General features: G+C 43.3%; 1 protein-coding gene across 1 annotated transcript in view; it reads left to right on the forward strand.

The window, feature by feature from the left end:
• The window catches only part of LOC126483468 (BTB/POZ domain-containing protein Tiwaz), a 173186-nt gene that overhangs the window by 15278 nt on the left and 133268 nt on the right, over nt 1–24640 (forward strand). The window contains exon 2 of the mRNA XM_050106623.1: nt 4103–4312. Within this exon, the coding sequence (XP_049962580.1) occupies nt 4103–4312 (210 nt within the window). The remainder of the gene's footprint in view (nt 1–4102; nt 4313–24640) is intronic.

Consider the following 24640-nt stretch of genomic DNA (forward strand, 5'->3'; position numbering starts at 1 on the left):
AAGGGCTGCCAACGGCGTAGCCATACAATGCGATAAGTAGGTCGGCGAGGGACACGTGTGTGTCCTTGCCTTAAATTAAACGCTTGTTCCTGATATTCCGATCACAATGTGCGTCTCTTGATACAAAAATTTACCAACAGCCGTTTGTGTTGTAGAAATTTATTTTATGAACTTCTTATATGCAACCAGTTTCGGCATTACATGGATGCCATCTTCAGGCCCCACACGTCATAGTCTGTGTCGCCTGGCCACCAAGAGCTGTTGCATAGCGGTTTGATTCACGGATCGACTTTTACGGCTCCTTTCGTGTATAGCGATTTTACGACTATGGCGTGTGGGGCCTGAAGATGGCAGCAATGTAATGCCGAAACTGGTTTCATATAAGAAGTTCGTAAAATAAAATCTCTACAACACATACAGCCGTTTGCTAAATTATTGTATCAAGAAATACATGTCAGCCGTTGTCCCACAGTCCATAATGGATCAACAAAGGCAATGTGCCTTTTCCTTCTAGACTATTGTCAAAAATGTTATTTATTTTGGTATCAGACACCAAAGACGAAACTGGGCCAGCATTAAATACCACTGAGCAGAATTTAGACTGTTCACAGATAAAAAGCCGCACTTATCCACGAAAGGCAAAGATCCCTAGTTCTTGTCTCGGTCCGGCACACAGTTTTAATCTGCCAGGAAGTTTCATATCAGCGCACACTCCGCTGCAGAGTGAAAATCTCATTCTGTTCACAGATAGTTTTCAAGTGCATATTCCTGCTCTGACTTCAACTTAGTTTCGTGGGGCAGAAATGATTCCCAGAAAGAAGAAGAGGGAAGCTGGAGTGAACCCTACTACTCGCTCCCTCTCACTAAGGAAATACACGTAAAGACCAGAATCCACACCACAAAGGTAAACACTTTGTACTCTGCAGAGTGTTCGCAATTAATTCTCAGCTAGCCAACCGCTATCGACACTACTTGGTTTTGTGAGGTCCTGGATTGCAGTATCACATCGAGCACGGCTGAAGGTTTAAAGTGTGACGTTTATGAATGTGACTGCACCGGCCGCGGTGGCCGAGCGGTTCTAGGCGCCTCAGTCCGGAACCGCGCGACTGCTACGGTCACAGGTTCGAATCCTGCCTTGGGCATGGATGTGTGTGATGTCCTTAGGTTAGTTAGGTTTAAGTAGTTCTAAGTTTTAGGGGACTAATGACCTCAGATGTTAAGTCCCGTAGTGCTCAGAGCCATTTTTTGAATGTGACTGCAAGATATGGAAAATGGTGTGCAAGGAAACGTAATACACTGAAGCGACGAAGACACTCGTATAAGAAATGTTCAAATGTGTGTGAAATGTAATGGGACTTAACTGCTAAGGTCATCAGTCCCTAAGCTTGCACTACTTAACCTAAATTATCCTAAGCACAAACACACACAGCCATGCCCGAGGGAAGAATCGAACCTCCGCCGGGACCAGCTGCACAGTTCGTGACTGCAGCGCCTAAGACCGCTCAGCTAATCGCGCGCGGCAAACTCGTATAAGAATGCGTATTAAAACACAGAGATATGTAAACAGGCAGAATATGGATCTAAGATCGGCAACACCTATATAAAGCAACAAGTGTCTGGCACAGTTGTCAGGTCGGTTACAATATCAGGTTATCAAGATTTAAGTGAGTTTGAATGTGGTATTATAGTCGGCGCACTAGCGATGGGACACAGCATCTCCGAGGTAGCGACGAAGTGGGGATTTTCCCGTACGACCATTTCACGAGTGCGCCGTGAATATCAGTAATCCGGTAAAACATCAGATCTCCAACATCGCTGCGGCCAGAAAATGGTCTTGCAAGAACGGGACCAACGGCGACTGAAGAGAATCGTTCAACGTGACAGAAGTGCAACCCTTCCGCAAATTGCTGCAGATTTCATCGCTGGGCCATCAATAAGTGACAGCGTGCGAAACATTCATCGAAACATCATCGATATGGGCTTTTGGAGCCGACGGCCCAGTCGTGTACCCGTGATGAGGTTTACGCCTCGCCTCAGCCCGTCCACACCGACATTGGACTGTCGATGACTGGAAACATGTTGCCTGACCGGACGAGTCTCCTTTTAAAATGTATCGGGTGGATGGACGTGTACGTGTATGGAGACAACCTCATAAATCCATGGACCCTGCAGGTCAGCAGGAGACTGTTCAAGTTGGTGGAGGCCCTGTAGCGGTGTGGGGCGTGTGCAGTTGGAGTGACACGTGACCCCCTGACACGTGTAGGTACGGCTCTGAGAGGTGACACCTACGTAAGCATCCTGCCTGATCACCTGCAGCCATTCATGTCCATTGCGCATCCCGACGGACTTCGGCAATTCCAAGCACTACAATGCGACATCCCACACGTCCAGAATTGCTACAGAGTAGCTCCAGGAACACTCTTCTGAGTTTAAGCACTTCCTCAGGCCATCAAATTTCCCAGACATGAACATTATTGAGCATTTCTGGGATGCCTTGCAACGTGCTGCTCAGAAGATATCTCCATCCTTCTTACTCTTACGGATTTATGGACGGGGTTTCATGGTTTCATTTCCCTCTAGCACTACTTCAGACATTAGTCAGGTCCACGCCACGTTGTGCTGCGGCACTTCTGCGCACTCGCGGGTGCCCTATACGATGTTAGGCAGGTGTATCAGTTTCTTTGGCTCTTCAGTGTATTAATGTGACATGATAAATATAAAGACAAACTTCTTTTAGTTGCTGTTCGGAACCTTGTAAAACTTTGTAAATTACGTCATTGTCACTTTTTGACAGTAAAGTTATTAATTGTACAATCAACAGTTCCACTTTCGGCCGCGTGGCCATTGTCAAGTGGAAATAGTGCAAAATGCAAAATAACAGAGCGTATACCTGGGGTGACATCATGCCGTGCAATGGCAGTTGTATAATATAAGAAAATGCTGTAAACGTACGACTCTTTTTGAAATTCAGATTGCATGCAAGTATTTACCTGGCCTGAAGAAATGTCGTCCCATTTAATGATACAATAACGCTAACTTCTATTTCTTAAAGGAATAGAACAAGAGAAGGATACGAGGAACTTATTGTGTACAACGTAACAGTAATGGGCACCAACGAATACTTGACTTAATTGTAAAAACGTACTAAGATGAACGTACTAAGGTGTTCTTTCTGGCATCATTAGCATGTAAGTAACCCACCTTACAGCCAAATTATGTGCAGTGAACATGCTTACTCACCCCGCTAGCCTAGCTTTTGTATTTAAAGCCACACAGCAGTAACGTCGTACACAAAGTGATTACCCGGCAGGTGTCTCTGCATCACCAGCTGCTGACTTACCTTCTGGCATGAAAACATGCAAAGAAACAGCCGAAGGGTACTGCTGAGTGCAGTTAGGTCAAATGGCTCTGAGCACTATGGGACTTAACAACTGAGATCGTCAGTTCCCTAGAACATAGAACTACTTAAACCTAACTAACCTAAGGACATCACACACATCCATGCCCGAGGCAGGATTTGAACCTGCGACCGTAGTGGTCGCGCGGTTCCAGACTGAAGCGCCTAGAACCGCTCGGCCACACCGGCCGGATGAGTGCAGTTTCAAGAAACGTATATACTGATTGTAATACTGGATCAGGAAAATTTGCATCTGTGCTGAAGGCAGAAAATGTGTCGTATTACGTGAAATAGTAAGATGCGGCTTACAAAGTGCGTTCTCTTGAAGCTGCGACAAGGGATAAGGAATAAACCTCAGAATCTTTGATCAAGAAAATGTAATTGCATATAGGTCACAATGACGCCCACAACATTTGTGTGTGGAACACGTGGTACAATAAATCACCACAAATTAATGATTAGAACAAAAATAATTCTATAGGCATTAGAAAGTTGTAAAAAATGGCTGACTAAACTCTTTGGAGGGACACCAGGTATATGCATGCCGTTGTACCACACAGCTGAAACTGTAATAGTAGGTTGTACAAATAAATAATTTTACGGTCAAAAGGCGACCATGAAGTCAGTTACAAAACCTTTAAAAAAGTAATTGGTGTAATGACACAGTGTGTATTTTGGACTGACAGTGCCGTGCTGTTCTCGCAGACTGCTGTCGCCGAGCAGTTCGCCCGCGACGTCGCCGACCATGTCCAACTCGTCGTCGCCGACGCCGCAGCAGCCGCCGCCGCCGCTGCAGCCGTACAACCACAAGATCACGGGCATCCCGTGCGTGGCCGCCGCCTCCCGCTACACGGCGCCCGTGCACATCGACGTGGGCGGCACCATCTACACCTCCTCCCTCGAGACGCTCACCAAGTGAGTACAGTACGGCGCCTCTCTGTCGCCGCACCTCCTACAGCGGGAGTGGGGCGCCCGTAAGTAGGCGGGTGCTGGCAAGACGCCCAGTGACAGAGGGCACTGTGTACCATGTAACGCGCATGGAACCTTATGCGCTGATTTTCGTGTAAGTCTGAGTGTACTTTGCCACTGTAATGTTCATTACAGGAAGCAAGCAAACTCAAGTACTACTTTAACAAGCAACAGCGATAATTTTTGAAGCACATATACACTGATCGGCCAGAACATTATGACACTCTACCTAATAGCCGGTATGTCCATCTTTGGCACTAGCAACAGCGGCGACACTTCATGGCATGGAAGCAGTGAGGCTTTGATAGGTCGCTGGAGGGAGTTGGCACTACATCTGCAAACACAAGTCACCTAATTCCCGTAAATTCCGGGGAAAGGGGTGATAAGCTCTGAGAACAATTATATTCGCCACTGTGTTCCTCGAACCACTCCGTCTTTCTCCCGGCATTGTGACTTGGTGCATTATCTTGTTGAAAAACGCCACTGCCGTCGGGAAACACGATCGTCGTGATGGGGCGTACGAGGTCTGCAATCAGTGTACGGTACTCCTTGGCCGTCATGGTGCCTTGCACGAGCTCCACTGGATCCATGAGTGCCCACATGCATGTTCCCGGTAGCATAATGGAGCCGCCGCCAGCTTGTCTTCTTCCCGTAGCACAGGTGTCTAGGAGCTGTTCCCCGGGAAGACGACGGATTCGCGCCCTACCAGTGGCATGATGAGGTAGGTATCGGTATTCATCTGACCATGCAACCCTCTGCCACTTCGCCAATTTCCAATGCCGATGGTCACTTTCTCATTTCATACGTAGTTGCCGATGTCGTTGTGTTACCACTGCCACTGCATGGGTCTTTGGCTGAGGAGGCCAGTCGTTAGGAGTGTTTTGTGCATTGATTGTTCAAACGCACTTCTACTCTGTCCAACATTGAAGTCTGATGGTAGTTCAGTGAGTTCGGCTCCTGTCCTGTTTTAACAGTCTGCACAGAGCACGAAGTCCGACATCTCTAATGAAAGGTGGTAGCCCAACCCTACGATGTCTGGTTTCACCTCAGTTTAGCCAGTTCGAACAATCGACAAGTCGTACTGTTTCCGAAATGCTCGTACCGGACTTCCGGGCCACCACAATCCACTCTCGCTCAAACTCAGGCTGATCGCGCGCCTTCCCCATTCTACACACGGACAGCACGATCTCTGACAGTATATGCACCCTGCGTGTGTCTGACTAGCAGTCATTCCTCGCCAGGTGACGCCGCTACCGCGTGGACGGCTGGATATCGACAATAGGTCAGTGGTCATAATGTTCTGGCTAATCAATGTATTTTTCTACGGTGAGGCAGAGCATAAACAGTGATCTATTGTGCCGTTAACTCCAGCTTACGAGGGTAGGCAGCGGCTCGATGCTGTGGTGTGGGATGGAGACAAAAGGAACCTGGGCGGCGCAGCAAAGTACTCTCTACCTTTGTCTGCGCAGAGCATATTACGCACTCACTTTCTTATTTGTACAGCACTATAACGGCTGGCTGGGAGAGCGAGGACTATTTTTCGGGGACCACTACCATTACTTCTCTCAAAAAAATGGTTCAAATGGCTCGGAGCACTATGGGACTTAACATCTGAAGTCATCAGTCCCCTAGAACTTAGAACTACTTAAACCTAACTAACCTAAGGACATCACACACACCCATGCCCGAGGCAGGATTCGAACTTGAACCTAACTAATCCAAGGACATCACACACACCCATGCCCGAGGCAGGATTCTCACTTTATACAAATTAATATTGTAGACTTGATGTATCTGTACAGTATCTTCGTACACCCAGTTATTTGGAAGTTTGTAGCTTGTATTTGAAGGACGTTTCTTCAATTTTCTCACAAAATAACAGACAATGACGTTTATGACATAGTGACAATAAGTGGAACACCCAATAGATGGTGATAGAGATACAATATTTCGAGACGGTCGTGACACTGTAAGATAATAGTGGCTGGTTCCACGTGTTTTGACTCAACTGATGTTCGTAACAAAGTAAGGTTTCTTTCATAATGAAGTTTTCGGAACTTTAAAACAGTTTTAATATACCGTTTATTCTTCAGTCCCAGATGCCCTTTTTTTGCGGTATGATTACTTTCAATCTCCTCGCATCATCTTCATTCTCTACAGCTGCGTCAGCAAGCCGTCGTGTCTGTATCAGTGTACTACACAGAAGTGGAGATGTTCCAGAGAAATCGATACAGGTCATTCTCTCACTTTGAATATGTCGGCTATAGTGTGTTTCCGGAACGATGACTAGTTCTATTACTGTTCCTTGTTATATTAATGTGCCAAGCGAGAGAAGTAAGCCAGCCATTGTGGCCGAGCGGTTCTAGGCGCTTCAGTCTGGAACCGCGCGACCGCTACGTTCGCGGGTTCGAATCCTGTCTCGGGCATGGTTGTGTGTGATGTCCTTAGGTTAGTTAGGTTTAAGTAGTTCTACGTTCTAGGGGACTGATGACCTCAGAAGTTAAGTCCCATAGTGCTCAGAGCCATTTGAACAATTTTTTTTTGTAAGATTTATTTTGGAACAAATCACCAGGACCGTGGACACACTATTTCTTCGCGAGCTGCTCTCTTCCAGGTGTGCTTCTCCAGCAATGTACGTGTAAACAGGAGAGCGTCTGTCAGCATTAGCAACCAGAGTATAGGTGCTCGAAGAAATTAAGGCGTCGGGCCGGTATGAGCACTGTCCACCAAAGCAAAGTTACCATTTCCAGTCCAGGTTCAGCACACTCCATATTCTGTCAGAAAGTCTGAATACAGCGCACGCTCTGCCGAAAAGTGAAAGAATTATCCTCGAGGTAGTAGCAAGTTAAGAAACAGAAACGCAGCTTTAATCGGACAAAGGATGTTTCATGTAAAAACTTCGAAAGTTTAAGTCTGAAATTTCGTGTACATTCAGATGAGATCAAGGACACTGTCACGCAGGTGACAACAACGTCGTTAAATATGAGTTACACTGAAACTTAGATTTAGGCTGCATTCTATCCTTCTTGTCCTGTTAAGATGCAGCAATTTGTAAACCTCGACAACCGCGACTACCACAAATCACAAATAATGAATAGTAAAAAGTGTTTTTGGCGTAAGAGATTGTCTAGTGAAGAAACTAATTACGAAGTAAAATGATTTTCAAACATGTCTCGCCAGAAATTCTCTCGGGAAAATGATGGCAAAATGATCAGCACAGTTGTTAATTACAACCGGTTCTATTGCCGTCATTTTATTATATCTGACGAGAGTTAATTCGCATCCGTCCCTCGAGGCAAAGCGTAAGCCAAACACATGTCCATTAATCCAGAGCATAACACAGCGCACTAGCTTATCGTTTTAGCACTGCTGGTTAAAATCAAGTATAATCAAGAGGATAGCTGCGTTGCAATTGGAAGCTACAGTTTACAGAGAGGTCAGTTGACTTTGTCTCCTTTCTTTCTACATGTCTGAACACATACCAGTCACAATTCTTCTGAACTGACAGGTCGCATGAGTTTCCCTGCGTATATGGAGAAAACACTTTTTTTTCTTTTCATTTGGACGACGAGGTCAGACTGTGTTTGATTATGAAAACTGAAAGAAGTGATCATGGCCAAAAAAGTGAGTAGGAGAAAAGACGTAAAAAGCCGGTTGTAGTAAATACACCATGGTGTTAAATTTCCTCCCAATTTTTCCCAGTTTTTCGCAGGTGACTAGTGTGGACGGATTATGATGCGCTTAATTCGCTTCTTCGCAAGAAATTTATGTTACCTGATTGAAGAGCAACAGTTAAGCTAGATATCTGAGAAATGATACCGCAGATTTAGTGTTCTGTGAGGAGACACATGTAGAGTATACCAATTGCAAGTAACACGACGCACAGCAGAAATTTAAACTAATGGCAACTTTTTTACAATCAAAAGTATTTCATCTGTTTTGATGTCATCCTCTGTCACTCCTGTCGTGTGTAATTCTCTTCATATGTGCATACATAGTTATAACACCTATTCATCATGTTATAATCTTTGCCTGATCCTATAACTTTTCCTTTCTTTTGATCCTTATTGTGGAATGTCAACTGATCGTGGGTGACTTATGCATTCCTGTAACTAATGGCTTTGTTCTGATAAGAGTGTTTCTTGCCTCACGTAATTCCTATTCCGTATTCGAAGCACAGTTTCACGAGACAAATCGTACAATGTGAGCAATAAACTTAGTACAAGGCAAAACGAAACAACGAAGGCGAATATTGCTAATTATTTTAACTGAAAACAATATTCTGAAGATACTCAGATAATTCAGTACAACGTCTTAACACTTCGTGTCATTGCACCTCACAAAGACAAACAGGTAAGTAAGTCAACGTATTCCCCTTAACATCGTAATACCAATTGAGGGTGCGGGGTATTTTATGCCTACCTTTTGAATATATCGTAATATCGTCAGTTACTTTATATTTTAAGTGTCTGAAAAAAATATATTTTTTAAATGACTTCTTAACCACATTCGATAATCTTTTTAAATTTTTCAGTAAAACCTAACCCAAAATTTAAGTCTCGTTAACGAATATGACTTTTCACAGGAAATGATATATTTATTTTTCCAGGTTCAGGACGGTACTTACAAATCAGTACATCTGTAAAAAGTATGTTGCGAATAAAAGTCTACGGCAGTTAACGAAATCTGTATTTGTTTAATTTTTTGTGGTGGTCATAAAGTACCCTTACCATCGGTGTACACATTATGGAAAATACATTGGTATTGCTAAGATTGTGTGAAAAGAATGTTTTAAATAAAATTTAACAAATCTAACTTTCCTTCTGTCTTTCTGTCGTGGCCGCGTAAAGTACGCCCCCCCCCCCCCCCCCGGCCGACGTGCCCTTAAGGAGAAAATGCGTTGGTATTGCAAACATCAATCTCATTCAGTAACTCAGTATGGCACAGTATTTTAGGAAAAAATGCTTTGACGGGGAATGTTTTCACTGGATAAAACGGTCGATATTTACATTCCAATTATGATAAACAGAGAGTCAAATCCTCTAGGTTGTTTGGCTGTGTCATGTTCCTCTGCAATTTCTTCTTACACAATGACGCTTCGACCTCTCTGCCGGAATCTTCTTCAGCATCTTCATGTAAATGGAATCATTCCAAGCTATTACTTAGTACTGTACAAGACTCATGATACGCAAAATTAACTAAAGCAAATAAAAAAAAGTTTACATGGATTCAAAACCCAGAGATGCGTCATCTTTTCTAATTAATTTTTTTAACAGTGTTTGTTCTCAGCAAAAACTATTCCCCGGTGTCTGTTCCACGAGAGCGGGCACACATTCACTGATTGTATAAGAATTCAAATATTAGATTGATGGCCTGTGTCAAGCGAGCAACAAATTGTGTGGACTAATGTATACCTGAATAGTAAGCTACTTTCTTCAGGTAAGTTTTGCTTGAATGTGGCTGTTTGTTCATCAGAGAGGGCTAAGATTCGTACAGTCCTCATTTGTCTCACTCATTTCTTTTACTACTGACCAAACAGACTCCAAGAGTCAGTCTGTTCTGCGCCGGCAGCGCCTCTCCCAGGAAGATTATTTCCTAAACTCATCTCGATCTTACTTCCTACAGTGTTCTGCGATTCAGAAGTTCCTCGCAGAGCTCAGAGTAGAATTAATATTTAAGAAACTCCTCACATTATATGAAGCTTTAGTTGGGATGGTACGATTTTGGTGTTATTTTCATCTGTAGGAAATTCACTGCTGAAAAATATAATTTTTTTGTTGTGTTCCTTCACTAATATGAGTTGCTCTAGAGATGAAAGAAGGAAATTGTTGTAAGAATCGGTTTTTTTGTGCGATGGATGGTACGTTTCACGAAGGCACAAGAACTTGAATTGCACTGTGATTTTCACCTTCACATGTTACCAGACACGACAGTGCGCACTGGGACTGAACGCGTCGACATCAAGAAGCGGTATCTATATAAACAGAAAAAAATTTACAAATCTCTAATAAGTGTTTTAACTCGAAAAGGTTTACGCCAGTCAATTCTCAAATATTTAATACTCCTTCATTCATCCTGAAGAACACATGCATATGTACGATGAAAATTATTGACCCATATAAATAAAAGCGTCATAACTTCTGAACGGTTTGCGTTAGAACGTTCCAACTGCATGGTTGGCCTCTGGTATGATGGGAATTACTATGCGCATGGACACGCACCTTGTTGTTGTAGGACATTTGCACGTGAAACTGTCACGGTACATTGTGCCTAAGCGTATAGCGCTTGTGAAGGCCTACTATGAGAACATTAACAGCCCAACTGCGGTTCAAAGGAAGTTTGCGATCGAGTTCAGGCTGAAGACAGCAGTCCAAGTGTGTTAGCAATCTAGAATTTGATTCGCACGTTTCAGGTAAGGGATGGTGTTCGTGATGACAGCGTTTATAATGTCGGTCGTCCAAAAAGGGTGAAAACGCCTGAAAACTTCGAGAAGACACGCGCTGTGTTTCAAACCAGCCCCAGTAAATCGCTCAGACGAGCTGCACAACAGGTGGGAATCAACCGGGAGACACTGCGACAAATTGTTGTTGAAGACCTGCATCTCTTCCCATACAATATTCAAACCCACAACCATTAAGCCCCAGGGCCATGGAAAAGCGGTTGTTTTTTGCCAGCACTATTGTCCACAATTGACGAATGAGACTTTGATGTGAATATGGTTTGGTTTAGCGATTATGGATGGATGGATTCGTCAATAAGCAAAATTGGCGCATTTGGGGGACTGAGAATCCGCATTTCGCGATCGAGAAGTCTCTTCACCCTCAACGCGTGGATGTGTGGTGTGCAGTGTTCAGTCACGGAGTATTCGGTGCGATATTCCTTGATGACACGGTGACTACAGAATGGTACGTAAAGGTTTAGGAAGATGATTTCATCTCTGTTATTCAAACTGAACCTGATTTCGACAAGATGTGGTTCATGCAAGACGGAGCTCGACTCCATCGAAGCAGGAGAGTGTTTGATGTCCTGGAGGAGCACTTTGGGGACCGCGTTCTGGATCTGGAGTACCCAGAGGGTACTGGCATGGGCCTCGATTGGCTGCCATGCTCTCTGGATCTGAACACATGCGACTCCTTTTTGTAGGGCTATATTACAGTGAAGGTGTACAGCAATAATCCCAAACCCATTTCTGAGATGAAAACAGTCATTCAGGAGGTCATCGACAGCATCGATGTTCCGTCACTTCGCCGGGTCATACAGAATTTCGCTATTCGTCTGCACTACCATCATCGCCAATGAACCTCAGGCATATCGAACATGTCATAACCTAAATCCGAATATCTGTAGTTACGTTTTAGCGTTCAATCTAGTGTGTGCACGCCGTAGTTTATAACTATTTTTTTTCATATAATTCAATAATTGTCACTCTGTTTGTGTGTTTGCTTGTGTGTGTGTGTGTGTGTGTGTGTGTGTGTGTGTGTGTGTGTATCTGTTTATCATCCCTCGTCTTAAATACGCTTGAAATGACGACCACACCAGAATAATATGTGAGATTTCTCAACCACCTAGACACATAAAATTGTGGTTTAAGTAGCATTTGGTTTGTAATGGGAACTAAAATGAAAGTTTTCGTTGACCATTCCAAGTCACAAAAACAAATTAAAAATATTTTTACAAACACCAGACAGGGTGTTTCACAACCCCGGTCTAGGGGCTGTATATGGGGCTTAGTAGAAAAAAGTTTCGGTAAGAAACTCATGCCCGGAAATGTACCGATTGAATATAAAATAATTTTGATGATTGGGTCGCTTTCTAATCTACCGCATCACAGTACACACACAGCTGATACAATGAGTTATGACATTTATGCTCTACAAATGCCCATACCAGGGGCAATGTTTCGAGTGCTCGTCGGCGGGTTCACTTCTACGTGACGGAGGACGCCTTGTTCAAACTCGAGTGTACGTTGCGTCCCTGGAGCCCTCGACAAAACCCTCTTAGTTGCGAACATACTTGCTGCAGTTGTTGCAGTAGCATGAAAATGGTATGTATTGGACTGAGACGCTCCGGAAAACATTGTGCAACTGAATCATTACGTACGGTACCGTGAACGCTCAACATCACACAGAGCATTGATAGTCGCGAACTGATTATCTTTAGATAAGTGTCCGAGAGTCGTAAATGTGTATCTGAGGCGATATTGGCCATTCATGAGCAATGTCCATGAGACAGATGTTTGACAACTGCTTACGTTCCATTTCAACGTTGGTGACGCTACCTTCTCAACGTTGGTTTCTTTCCTATCGGGATGCATGCGTATATGAAACCGCAATAGGTACTGAACAGGAATGCTGGTGGGCTCCTACCTGCGTGTCTCATAAACAATAGAGATATCTTAGACAGCACCGAAGAACTTTATGTGCCTGTCTAATGCGCGCATTGAAACAAGCACTCCTCTTTGGAACAATTAATGGAAGTTCAAATTACTACATGAAAAAACATTCCCGACAGTTAGTTCCTTATCTCAAAGTCGTCAGTTGAGGGCCCTTCACAGTCTGTATAAATTTGAGCCTCCGCAAGTCTGTCGTAAGAGTCGTCAGGCCCATTTCCTCTTATATTTCGGCACATAGTTATGTTCGATGTTATGACATATTTATGTAGTCGACCCAAACATTGCTCAACATTTTTCCCAAAAACGGCCAGAGTCAACAGAAAACTAAGGTTTGTTTCTGTAATAAAAACTAAATGTTTCTCTCTTTTTAAGTAGAATTTTAAGCGCCTATTCGAATCGAATTAGTCTAGCGCGATATTTAGCTTAATGATGCCCCTGTAGCATTAATATATGTGTAAACATACGTCCTCACGTCTTCCTTGCCTGGCTCGCTGTGTCTCCTGTGGAAGTCAATGACTGCAGCTCCTATGGCCACACAGCAGCAGCTGATGGGAGATCTGTTTATTCTTCGTCTTTTGCTGACGCCTTTGACAGATATCGCTAAACCGGAAATAGCACTAGAGTAATTCTAACTCGCTCTGTCGAACGAGAATATAAAATTCCACTTTGAAAAACATTTTATTTCTAGCGAGAAACTAATTGACGTTTTCTGTTGACACTACGCTACGCTTGAAACACGATGAGCTGCATTTACTCGGGTTGACTGTAGTTGCAAGCAAAATGCAAACATCTGCTGAATCACCAGATAACACGCGCCTGACGACTCGGATGTAGGGACGGTGTTATCGCTGCAACAACCATTTTTCGGTTATATCCGAATGGTAGAACTACTGAAATTGACCGGTTTCTGAAACAACCAATTTTGGTTTTTATTTCCATTATTCCCTGTAACAAAAGTAGACATCTAACAAAAATTGGAAAATTTTAACTCCCTCTGTTTCAAGACACAGAATAAAAATATTAAGTTAAAAGGCATAAAAAAGAAAAGTTAGTGTGTCTACCGTTCGTTGCTTTTCTCGAAAAGTGGCAAGTGGTTGAATGACAAAAAAAACCACCATTATTCTCCCATTGATTCTAATTTTTTGAAACTATGCTCAAAAATCATGGTGTAATCACTATTTGGGAATTACGAATAGCCAGTGCTAAAGGGTGAAAACTCAGGTTGAAGAACTCTATTTTTCATATTAATTGGTCCATTTTCGAGGGTTTCAAACACATAAAGGCATATTATGTAGCCACAAGCAGCAGAGAAACTACATTACCAACCATGTGGGAGCGTCTTTCACATCGAATGTGTACGCATAGCATCTAATAGGTAACATCACGTGCTAACAGATACATTATTGTCTGAGCAATGCTGTACCTATACTTATGCCGTGTGTTTGTTGTTCGTTTCTGCTGGCATTGTTATTAAAATATAAGTAGCACTGGTCGCCCTTCCAAAATTCTGTAATAACGCAATATTTCAAAACAAGGGATATTTTACGAATAAAAATCACTTATTTAAAAAAAAATTAAAAGCCAAAAACTTCAGCAGGGCTGCCTTGGCTAACTTGTATTTCGGTTATTTCCTGTTATTAGTAAAAAATAAAAGGGACCAAAAATAAAATAGACCAAACATTCACAGAAAAATATCAGTTATTAGTATCGGTTTTAAACGGTCTGTTTTTCCCATCCATACTCGAGGAGAGACACTCGGTATATTCACACTGACAGTGCGATCACTGGAGTCGTGACGTCTGTTGCGCCGGAGAGACGGTGCAGCTGAGTTGTGCAGCGGAGCGAGACGCGAGGCCCTGCTGGAGGCCGCTGGAGGCGGCTGGAGCGGCTTGGCGCCGGGGGCGACCCGCCCCCCGCCCCCCACCCCCGCCGCCGTAATGAGAGGCCGGAATGCGGCGGCCTAAGGCAGTTCCCAGGAAACTGTGTGGGAACGCCGACCCTGTCCGGGAGTGCCACAAGGCTCTAATCTCGGCCCACACTTATTCTGGTCCGGGTACATAGCCTGCAGAAACGTCACGAATCTGGCATTCCGGCAGGTACGTTTTGCATACATAAAGTGGAAGTTGCGCTATACCTGCATCGACCAGCAGACCTTCGTTCAGTACCGAACAAGCGGACTTCTCTTTCAAAATGTGTACGGATGATACAGTTTCTCGTACGAGATGCTATGCACACAAAGGGAAACGAAGAAATACACTTCCTTGAACGAATCTTGAGAAAAAAATATTCCAGCTGATGGAGCGCTTTCCACTGTAAAATGTTCTACCGACACAGCCGTGATTTCAGCTGACAGTCATCAAATTTATAAAATAACCGTTGACACACCAAGCACAATATCACTAAAATAATATAGGTTACTTACCAGCTTTTGTGACTGTAATAAAAGTCTTATTTCGACAGTACTCGTTCAGCTTTATTTCAGAGCATTTTCATATATATCCAGTGTCAGTGAAGTTCAACGTTCTAAAATCTATGTATGGAAAAACATTAGGAATGAAGTGGGAAGCACGGAATTGTGAGTAATAATTGTAATTTAGTAGTGTTCAGTAGTAGTAACATAAAACATGAGAACTCTTTACAATCTTGACAAACAGATTTGTAAGAATACCAAATTGTAGCAGCGACCACTAAAGATGGTTCGAAATAAAGCGAAACGCATGTTGTCTAAATTACAGCTTTGTTACAGTCGCAAAAGACAGTTTATAACCTATTTTACTTGTACAACTATGAGTGCGGAAATAAAGGAGGCTGAAAACAAGAAAGACAACTTGTACAACTTCACTGAAATTGGCGGTAGCATCGAAAGGCGACCTAATTCACTATTTAAGACACACATGTCTGTACATAGTCGTTAGTTCGAACTCATCCTGGGATTTTCACGTGGGGTCGCTATTCTTCCTTCGCCGTGATATTTGAAGTGTGTATCTGTGCCGTGCAGACTGAAAAAATTTCGGTACTGTTTGTGGTGCTAGGAGTGTGGAGTGAAATAAAGTGTGTGCAAGCGTAGACTTCTAGATTACTACTGCAGCATAACATGAAGAGAATCGCCAAGATCAGAAGTCTCCATCCGATACCGGATGTCTGTTAATAGAGACATGTGTGTAGATGGTTGGTATTTAATACTTATACTGAGTTATAACGTGTAGACCAGGAATGGGTGCTATCACCCCTCCTCCAGACCATTCATAATCTGCGATGAAACATTGTTCCAACATCAGAGTTTGAATGTGTTACTTCTGGATCAAATGCCACCTAGCTCATGTACAATGTGTAATAAGTATAAGTGCTGATACATCACATAACTAATGAGGAGGTATTGAATAGAATTGGGGAGAAGAGAAATTTGTGGTACAACTTGACTAGAAGAAGGGGTCGGTTGGTAGGACGTGTTCTGAGGCATCAAGGGATCACAAATTTAGTATTGGAGGGCAGCGTGGAGGGTAAAAATCGTAGAAGGAGACCAAGAGATGAGTACACTAAGCAGATTCAGAAGGATGCAGGATGCAGTAGGTACTGGGAGATGAAGAACCTTGCATAGGATAGAAGGATAGAGTAGCATGTATTGGTTGTTTTCCTCTGTGTCAAACAGTCCTCCCACCAACATGCCAGAAACTTTAGAAACTGATGTTTTCTGCACGGTCATACTGTACCATTAAGTGGACTACGCCTGTCGGAACAGACTAACCGCTTTGCATTCATACATCCACACTTCAGCACCTGACCTGTTGGCTAGGGGAAAGCAAGCGTTAAAGACTTGCTCTAGTCACATGTACTTGGAGGTACTAACTAACCTAAAAACATATGAGTCTTTATGTCTGTAATTAATAGTCTACATATGATGTAAATACTGAGGTAATGTTGTTCAGCACACCATCCTTATTCACCAGTAGAATTATCTGCCCGTATACCTCTTACATCTTGTTTACATAGCAATTAGAATTTTGCATTTGTAAAAATATCCTTTCTCATCTTTTGTTTCATACGGTACTAATATTAACAAAAACAGTATCCTAAGTGGTTCGTGAAGGAACTTGGAAAAAGCTGCTAGATATAGAAATTCTTCCAGTCCATATGTGGCATAACAGCAAGAGATCTTGGTGCCTCTCGCGTCCATCTAGAAAAGATAACCTGAAGATGCCTAAATAAGGCGAAACGCGTCGTTGAAAAATAAAAAAAAAACTAAAATTGCAACCAAGACTGTTTTTAACCAATACTGCTAGATATAGCTCCATACACTCAGAAAAAGCCGGCAGCTGTAGCCGAGCGGTTCTAGGCGCTACAATCCGGAACCGCGCTGCTGCTACGGTCGCAGGTTCGAACCTTGCCTCGGGCATGGATGTGTGTGGTGTCCTTAGGTTAGTTAGGTTTAAGTAGTTCTAAGTCTAGGGAACTGATGACCTCAGATGTTAAGTCCCATAGTGCTTAGGGCCATTTGAACCATCTGAACTCAGACAAATGCGCTGCAATAAATGGAACTGAAAATTACAGAAAGTTAAACGAAGTCAAAGTCAGCTTTGAAAAGGAAAGTTTCTTGTGTTCTCTTCGGCAATATCATGTTCAAGATAACAACCCCGAGTTCACCACTTTACATTGGAGCCATGTCATCCAGCTTCAGGATACAGCAACCACTAAGCGAAACTTGTGACCATAAGCAGATACGACATTGCTCTTTCCACTCACAGAGCGTATCGTTTTCCATACAGAGAGTAACAGCGGGCGGAGTGCAGTTTACGAACAAATAATTCAATCGCTAATGGGATATTTCACAAAAACCGGTTGGCACACTGCGCAGCTGACTGGCCATAAAGTACGTGTCTAATTATGTCTGGTAACGCTAAATCGGACCATTTAGTAAATTAATAAAAGCCTTGGTCGCAGAGATAATCGGAACCGGTCCGCACGGGCGAGACTCGTGTTACAGCACAGACGGCTGTCGCTGCTGCTAGCTGAGCGCAGAGGCACCTCCTGACCGGCTGGTGGCTGGGCGGCGCACCCTCATCTTACTCACACTCTAACTCAGAATATTTTGGACATTTGTCAGCTTCGGCATATAGCGGCCGAGCTCATTCTCGCTCCTTGTTGACAGATATTACTGGAGGTTGTTGTAGATCCACTTACCGACGTTAGAAGCTGAAGCACTATTATCTCAGCTACAAAACTGCAAAAGTAACAGGAGCAAATGTCTGCTAAACCTAGAATTTGAATGTAGGAACAGCACACACACACACAGATAACAGTTCCGAAGAAGAAGTGTCTGTTAACGGTATTATAAGAGTGTAATATAGCGGTAATATTCCATACCTAAAACATTTTGAATGCTAGGACCTAGATTATGTATTAGATCACTGTTGAGATAAAGTGTTACATCTTCGAGTTGGAACATCTTAACCACTTGACGTATTCTTAATGCAGCCTTAGAAGTTAGTCTGTTCTTTAGCCCTCTTTATATGTACATAACTACTACGCCATATGTCCATTTAAACCTGTTACGAAATTCACAACTCCTTCATTCGCCAGGATGCGTCTTATTAATTCTCCTAATTTCGATTCAGTACTTCCAATAGTTACTCGTTGCACCAACGTAATCTTCATTCTTTTGTAACAACGCAATTCAAAATTATCTAATATTTTTTTCTCTGTGCTGTTTATCTTCCACTTTTCACTTCCATACAACGCTACACTCCGAATTTCAAAAAAGGACTTCCAAACACTTAGAATTGTATTCAGTGTTAAATTTCTGCTTTTCAGGAAAACTTTACTTGCTATTGCCAGTCTATATTTTGTATTATCTTGATTTCTGCTGTCGTCTGTTATTTTGCTTCCCAAATAACATCTTGCCTGTTGCTTTCAGAGCGCTCTTTTTCCTGGTATAATTCACTCAGTATTGCCTAACTTATTTCGGCTGATCTGTACCATCCTTCTTTTAGTTTTATTGATGTTCATCTTATTATATCTTTTCAGAACACTGTGCATTCCGTTTATCTGGCCTTCCAAGCCCTTTACTTCTCTAAGAGAATCACAATCTCATCAGCAAACCATATAGAGTTACATGCAATAAAAAAAGCAAATATTTCGATAAAGGTTTCCACGTGTTAGTGTAACCAGTCATCTTTTGTTTTATTATTCAAGTTTTATTTTCCATTACGGGTTTCAAATCACCAAGCTATTCATCATCAGATGGTACACATTCATTGCATGTTTGGAGTATTGTGAGGGTCGTGTACCTGTGGAAAAAATGTCGAAACGAAATATGTAGGCATGAATGTGGCGAGAATTACTCACGCTACGCGATTTGAAACCGATAATGGGAGATAAAAATTGAATAATAAAACAAAAGACGATTGGCTGCAGTAATTTGTGGAAACCTTTACTCATCACAGTCTGTCTTCCACATCCTAATGTATAAAATTTTTAAATGTTTCTGTCTCAGATTTTATTAAATAAATAGGTAGAATCATCCTGGACACCCGTCATTTTTAAGTGATAACCAGTGTACTAAAGAAGTTCATGTTGATTCAGCAATTTGTGTTGCATAGCCGATTACCGCTTCATTTCTCAAGAGAGTAACGTGGGCAGAGAAGCGAAACGGTAGTGCGCTTTCGTAAGCGCTGGCCCTTAGTTAGTCGGGAGTCTTTCTGCAACTTACACTGTTCAGAAAAAACAGAACACCGTGAATGAGTTGAAGTATGACGTTCATATTCACAGGACATGTACATTAGTATCTTCTGCAGAAATGATTAGCATTTGAGCCATGTCGGCCAGCGGGTTCAAGGTCAACATAGATATTGCGGCGCAACACCACCCACCGCTAAAATGTGCTTACGGCTCTCGTTGTCGCTATAAGCCGAAGGTAATGGGTCAGTGTGACTTCAGCAGACATGCAAGATGCCTCGTAAACGTATGTACGAACCGTACCATCAAATCAATGAGTTTGAAAGAGGGCGCATTATTGACATGAGAGAATGTGATGCATTCATGTGAGAAATTGATGCTCGTGTAGGACCAAGTGTTTCGTCAATGCAATGGGTGTGTGCAGAATAGTTCATGGAAGGCCTTAGAACGCGATGAGGTGGATCAGGCCACCCAACCCAGAATACCCCCGAGAAGATCGACAGCTCATCCGAGTGGCATTGTGTCCTCCTCGGCTCTGGCGCAACAGTGGAATAGTCTAACACATCGCACACTATCAGGGGTGACAGTCCGTCGCCGTTTGTTACGGCTTGGCTCACGTGCGCGTCGTCCACTTCTCTGCGTGCCTTAGACGAATGTGCAGAAACATGTTAGACGGCAATGGTATATGGAACGACGACACTGTGGACAGGAATGGCATCAGATAGTGTTTTCGGGCGAATCCAGGTTCTGTTTGTTTGAAAATTATGGTCGCATTTTGGTTCGCCGCAGACAAGGGGAGCGGCATCACAGTGGTCGCATCTGCACGGGACATACAGCACCAACTCCAGGGCTTATAGGGTGGGTTGCTATTGGGTTCAACCACAAATCACAGTTGGTTCGTGTCCTTGGCACTGTGGCCAGTGTGACCTACGTGAATGACATCCTGCGACCCGCAGCCATACCCTTTTGTGCACAACACCCCAGACGATATTTTTCGGCAAGACAATGCACGACCACATGACGATGCACGAAGAGGTGCTTTCTTAGTGTCACAGGATGTCAGCCTTGTTCCCTGGCCCGCCAGATCATTAGACTTGTCGCCAGTCCAAAATTTGTGGGATATGGTGACAAGATGGTTGCTGACCACCTTAGATGAACTTTGGAACGAGGTGACTGCAGCATAGATGGCTATACCACAGGACGCCATTCGCGCCTTATACATGTCGATGCCATCACGCCTCCAACAGGTTATCAGGGCCCATGGCGGAGTCTGTGCCAACCGAGGTGACTGGAATGCTAATCATTTCTGCAGAACATACTAATGTACTCGTACATGTCCTGTGAAGATGGATGTCCTGTCTCCAGTCGTTCAAGATGTTCTGTTTTTTTTCCTGAATATAGGTGTATGTAAATCATACGGTGGATGACTGTTACTTGAAGCATTATTACCAAATTTACACGTAAGGATGCAGATCCGACTAAAAATACGTCACCCAATAGGACATTATTAACAGAATTTGTGCATTAATTAGAAGGCAAAATATTTCTGAACAAGTATCCCCTACGTTACATTCGCAGAAGAGATGAACATGTGTCTCATAGGCTTTACAACAGATTTCACTGCATAATGGTTGACCTACATTCTGAATTTTTTGATTTTATGAAGCGATGGAAATTCGGCTGTTAAAAGATTTCATTTTTTAAAATGTGTATAAACATTACTGCATAAGAAAATGTTGAGAATAATTTTTGCAAGTGCGCTAGGGATTCGCTAATGACGACGGAAGACTCTGAATGCCATCTGCATTGTGTCTTCATTTAATATGTACCACGCACCACCGTTATACCATTGAAATGTCCAGGCACACCCAAGATAAGTGGATATCATATTATCTGATCTCAGATGTACAGCAAGTCCGATTTTGTCTGCAGACTTGCCATTTTCGCAATACAGATTGAAACTAAAGGTTGTACAGACGTCAGAGGGCTGACAGTAGAAAAAAATATAATGTCTTTCAAATATAGATATTTTAACCCAAGAAACAGCGTCAGGGCACAGTCTAAAATATTGGAAACGACACTTCGATACTTATACATATGGGCACATTCCAGGAGTTACATTCCACATCAGTGTGACCATGATATTTGGAATTCTGTCGATGTATTTGTTGCGAACTCCCAAATATTTCAACGACTTACCCTGTAAGCACTGTTCCATAACGGTCACTGACTCATATGGATACGCCACATGTACCATGCCTCCAGTAGGTTATAAAGGATGATCCTGACCCAGAGCAGTACCTGTGGGTAACTTTTGCCCAACATTATGAAAGGACTTACTAGTTATGTGGAATCAGAAACACAGTATAGCTTGAAAATTATTAAGACAATTTCATTTTCCATCTTGACTGTATTGCAATCAGACATTTATCTCACATGGTCTGCTGATTTCGGAGCTGCATCGTTTTCAACCGATAAACCACAGCCTGCAACGTATATATGGTATGTCCGTCGTTTAAATATGCCGGGTGTTAGAGGGTAGATGTTGTGGCCATTGGCACCTTAATACGCATCCACTTAAGCGTGTTGGTTGTTTTTTCTCGATGTCTAACAGTCTTCCTGCAAACATATCACATAATTTACTACCTGATGTTTTCTATATGGTCGTAGCTGTGCACAGAGTGAAGTGCACCTGTCGGTACAGACTATCTGTTTTGCATCCACGTGTTCACACTTCAATACTCTAACTGCTGCCCAGGGGAAAATAAGGATTAATGGTTTGCATGTGCCATGCGTACTTGGCAGTACCAACCAAGCTAAAAGCATGCTGCTCGTAATTGCTATAATTACTGCTGTGCAGATGAAGTAAATACTGATGTAATGTTATTCAGTACACATCGTCAGTCATCGATAGAAGTACCTGTACTTATGCCCATACTATCGTATGTAACTGCTGGCATAGCAGATTCAAATGCCAGCAGTTATATATTTCAGTGGCGGACTTACATTTTATACATTATTGTACATTATTCTGGGAAGTATTCCTTGATTACTGGGCGAATGCACGAATTGGAAATCCCCTTTCAAATACTCTCAGTTGGAAACAGCTTTGATGCTCTCCCAGATTCTAGTAAATTGGTTGCAAACAACAAGATTCTAGAAAATGAGGTGGTAACCAGAGATGGAAAAAGTAAAGTAGTAGATATGTACACTGAGGAGCCAAAGAAACATGTAAACCTGCCTAATACCGTGTATGGCCCCAGCGAGCACGTAGAAGTGCCGCAACACGACGTGGCATGAACTCGACTAATGTCTGAGGTAGCGCTGGAAGGGAATTGGCATCACGAATCCTGCAGGGTTGTCTATAAATCCTTAAGAGTTTGGTAGCCAGCAGAAGTTTCTAAACTGAGAAGAGTGTTCCTGGAGCCATTCTGAAGCAATTATGGACATGTGGGGTGTTGCATTCTCCTGCTAGAATTGCCCAAGTCCGTCGAAATGCACATGGACATAAACGGATGCAGGTGATCAGACGGAATGCTTTTTTATGTGTCACCTGTCAGAGTCGTATTTAGACGTGTCAGGGGTCCCATAACACTCCAACTGCATACGCTCCGTACCATTACAAAGCTTTTACCAGCTTGAACAGTCCCCTGGTAACATGCAGGGGACATACCCGTACACGTCCATCCGCTCGATAAAATTTGAAACGAGACTCGTCCGACCAGGGAACATGTTTCCTGTCATCAAAAGATCAATGCCGGTGTTGACGGGCCCAAGCGAGGCGTAAAGCCTTGTGTCTTGCAGTCATCAAGGGTGTGCGTGTGGGCCTTCTGCTTCGAAAGCCCACATCGATGATGTTTCGTTGAATGGTTCACACGCTGACACTTGTTGATGGCCCAGCATTGAAATCGGCAGCAATTTGCGGAAGGGTTGGACTTCCGTCACACTGAACGATTCTCTTCAGTCGTCGTTGGTCCCGTTCTTGCAGTATCTTTTTCCGGCCGCAGCCATGTCTGAGATTTGAGTTTTTACCGGATTCCTGATATTCACGGTACATTCGTGAAATGGTCGTAAGGGAAAATCCCCATGTCATAGCTACCTCGGAGATGCTATGTCCCATCGCTCGTGCGCCGACTAAAACACCACGTTCAGACTCACTTAAATCTTGATAACCTGCCACTGTAGTAGCAGTAACCGATCCAACAAAACTTCGCCAGACACTTGTTGTCTTACTTAGGCGTTGACGACCGTAGCGCTGTATTCTGCCTGTTTACATATCTCTGTATCTGAATACGCATTCCTATACCAGTTTTCCTTGGCGCTTCAGTGTATTTCTTGTAGATATGGGTCGGTAGTGGTGCGGCTCAATACTATGTCGTTTCAAAACACCAAACACAGAATGTCGGCTGTGGAAGTAGCGACTGAAGTATTCAGGAAAAAGAAAACGAAAGAAATGAAATGAAAGGATGATCTGAGGTTCCAGAAAAGAATTTTAAGAAAGTTGGTGAACATCAGAGAAAAGGAGGGAATGGAAGAAAGTGGCGGCGTGAGTCCGAGATCGTTTCTTGTACTTGTCATTCATGAGAACGTAAATACTGATATGTAACGACGTCAGTCTCTATGGTCTGGAAGCTCAAGACTTGCTGCACAAGTCCAACACCGCACCACAGCAATCCAGCCGCACTCAAGAGTGGAGACGGGCTCATTAGAGGCGTTGTGATGCTCCAGCAGCCGCTGACTGGGTGGACGGGAGGCGGGTTAAGTGCCGCGACGTTTAGCTACTGTGCGCTGGGTCCGCCCTTATAATTCTCCTGTAATTGCTGCGCCGTGAGGCGACCTGCGCGCTGCGTGCCACCAGGGGGCGTCGCGTCGTTTTATTCTAGCGCCTGCGACCTCAGAAGACCCTGGGTTGCCTGGCGCCACGCCGAAAGGCATAGCACACACGTACCTCACTGCTTTACTTGATCTTCCAAACACTGGACTTTTATAAGACTTTTCACCTACATGGAACACTACGATGCTTTTGAGTAAATAACACAAGTTTTGTCCTCGTGGAAAACTTACCTTCGTATATTCGAAACGTACTCTTCTTAGCAGTTTGAGACATTCTGATATTGCTTGTCAGTAAGTACCAATTGTTTTATTTAGATACGAACGACACAATGATTTCATAGTATAGTAGTAAGATAAGTAAAGCAGATGAGTAGGAA

Source organism: Schistocerca serialis, chromosome 1 (assembly GCF_023864345.2).
Source record: "Schistocerca serialis cubense isolate TAMUIC-IGC-003099 chromosome 1, iqSchSeri2.2, whole genome shotgun sequence".
Classification (NCBI taxonomy): domain Eukaryota; kingdom Metazoa; phylum Arthropoda; class Insecta; order Orthoptera; family Acrididae; genus Schistocerca; species Schistocerca serialis.